Source organism: Galeopterus variegatus, unplaced genomic scaffold, assembly GCF_000696425.1.
Source record: "Galeopterus variegatus unplaced genomic scaffold, G_variegatus-3.0.2 Scaffold753, whole genome shotgun sequence".
In the NCBI taxonomy this organism is placed as follows: domain Eukaryota; kingdom Metazoa; phylum Chordata; class Mammalia; order Dermoptera; family Cynocephalidae; genus Galeopterus; species Galeopterus variegatus.
In genome coordinates, this window is record NW_007726864.1 from 211,338 (window position 1) to 214,102 (window position 2,765).

At 46.5% G+C, this 2,765-nt stretch overlaps 1 protein-coding gene across 1 annotated transcript in view; it reads right to left on the minus strand.

The window, feature by feature from the left end:
* The window catches only part of GOT1 (glutamic-oxaloacetic transaminase 1, soluble), a 23,774-nt gene extending 21,230 nt beyond the window's left edge, over positions 1-2,544 (minus strand). Inside the window, exon 1 of the mRNA XM_008572113.1 lies at positions 2,350-2,544. Within this exon, the coding sequence (XP_008570335.1) occupies positions 2,350-2,467 (118 nt within the window). The 5' untranslated portion in view covers positions 2,468-2,544. The remainder of the gene's footprint in view (positions 1-2,349) is intronic.
* Between the last annotated feature and the right edge of the window lie 221 nt (positions 2,545-2,765).

Genomic DNA, 2,765 nt, shown 5'->3' on the forward strand with positions numbered 1-2,765 from the left:
ATATATATATATAATACTTCATTCACATATCACATTTCACACATAGTTATTCATTTAATACTCAGTCACCTGATGAGGCCAGTAAAATTATTACCCTATACTACGTTCATAGAATATGCTAGTGAATCTTGGAGTAGACTTTTAGTAGAGTTGAATCTTAGAGAGAGGTCAGTCAGTCCTGGCTCCTCACTTAACAGACTGAGTCCCAGGAATTTTAAACAACTCTCCCAAGTTCACGCTGCTAGACCACACAGCTGGGCCTGTACCCAAATCTCCTGGCTCTTCCCACTACAGTACACTGGCTGCCCCCAGACCATCCGAAAGTACCCTAAACAGGGGAGTGGGCAGAGATGCTGGGGCCTGAGAGACCGGGCCTGGAATTCCAAGCTCTACCACCTAGTGGTCATATGACCTGGAGCAAATTGCTTCATCTCTCTAGGCTTCAGCTTCTTTACCTCTAAACAGTAATAGTAATAACTCTCCAGAGTTGGTGTGAGCATTAAATGAGATTACGCACATAAATCATTTACTCACAGTAAAGAGATGGAATTCCTAGGTTGCTGGAAAACATGATAAAGGCACCATCACAGGTGAGGTGGTCATCTGGGCTAAAGACTGATTCTGAGCCAATCACTTGTAGCCTGGGCTAGCAGGGTGCTTTTCTCTGCATGAGCAGTTTATTTCTGAACCAATGTCATAAATTATTTCATTTGCAGTTCTTGAGCTGAAAAATTTTATTCAACATCTTTTACAAAACTCACCCAAAGAAATGCCAAAACAACAAAAATAGTAATAGCTAACATTTATATAACTTTCACTTACGTGCCAGACATGGTTCTAAGCACTTACGCGTGCACTTAATCCTCACAAAAACCCTGTAAGATAGTTCAAGGTAATTGAGCCAATAATATCTGGGTTTTCAAAAGATGTATTTATACTGACATTGATATATATCTTCAATATATATCTTGTGTAAAGAAATACTTGGAGGTTTTGGATTGGATTTAAATTACAAGCTTGAACGGTATCCATTCCAATTCAATTCGAGGCAATCTTTCAATATTTCTCTCACTCTGCTGCCTGTTGAAAACATCACTTTCCCTCCACGGGTGAAACTATAGAATATTGACTTATTCTTTTTCATGCTTTACTATGAAAATTTTCAAACATATTCAAAAGTCGAGAGAATAATATAATGTATGCCCATGCACCCAAGCTTCAACAAATCATCAGCTTCAACAAACAATCACTTTTTTACTGTTTTTTTCCTTACCCTTCCCCCATACTCCTTGGTGAAGATTTTTTTAACAGGTGCTACAGACAGACACAAACATTCTCTATGGGAAGTCTGATTCTGAACCTCCTTCATGTTGCCCTCTGCTACAAAATAATTTCATTTTCTTGTTCCAAAATTTCTAATCCTTTTACTCTAAGTCTCTTCCCTAGCATAGGACATCATCCTACTCATTTTTGTCTCTGTAGCTGTGGCAAAACCCAACTCCGGAAAATGTCTGTGGGTCTTCAAACATCCAAATAACAGTGACAGAAACAACAAATTCACCAGAGAAGGTTAGAGTTGAAAGGAATTTCAGAAGCGCTCCAATACAAATCTTCTTGGAAGACGGGGAAACTGTGGCCCATGTTCTAAGCTGTCCAAGGCCCAAAGCAAGAAATGAGGACAAGGATGTGTGGAAAGTGCACTCCTTTCCCTTATCTCTACCCATTCCTACCACACCTGCGAGGACCAGCACCGTCTTCCCAGATCCCTCCTGGCAGTATCAACCCGTCTCAGAAGCATTTTAGATCTCTACTGTAGTGTACGACAGCTGCAGATCTTAAAATTCTTGAGGGCAAAACCAAGACTCAGTCTTCCCCCACAAGCTTAATACGGTACCTGACTGATACCCGGTGCTCACTCGATATTTACCGATCCAGACCAGAGCTCCCTGGGGCTAACAGTCCTCCTTTCCCCATTTTCCAGCGACCAGGACCCCTAAGCCCATCAGGCTTCCGATTTTCCTCCCCATCTGTTCAATCCCTGGCCGCCCCATTTCTTAGGAGAATGTGGTATAAAGAACGCTGGATGCGGAATCAGAACGATTGTCTCTGTCCTGGCTGCCACACCTGTTCTGCGTGACCTCTGACACATCTCCCCTTTCCAGGAACTCCATGTCCTCATCTGTAGAAAGGGCAGGTTGAACGAAGCCCTCGTGGACCCTGCCTCCTCTCCGGGACCCCGTCTTCAGGCAGCGCCGAGCTGAGCCTCGGCCTCTGCCCCAGTCCCCACGGGCCGGGTTGGGTCCGCCCCACTCCCCAAGCTTCTCACACTCCAGGGCACTGCACCCTTACCTCCCACTCCCAGGTTGACCTTGTGGGGGTTCGGATCCTCTCGGAAGTCGGCAATGAGCTTAAAGACCAGGACCGGCTGGGCCTGCGGAACCTCGGCAAAGACTGACGGAGGCGCCATAGCGAGAGAGCAGGAATCTGCCGAGAGCTCTCGCACGACGCCGGGAGCGGCTCGCTCGGGTCTGTGCACAGCTACCGGAGGAGACTCTCACCTTCACCTACCCGGCGCGGGCGGGCCCGCGGCTTCCAATGGGCGAGCCGCGTCCGGAGCTTGGCAACGCGGCTAACCAATCGTGAGCTTCCGACGATGAAGGGCGAGGAGGGAGGGCATGCTATTAGCCAATCCAAGAAGAGAATCTTATCGGTGAGCCGGTAATGATACAACCAATGGAATTTACTCTGGCTGAGGGGTGGGCGGA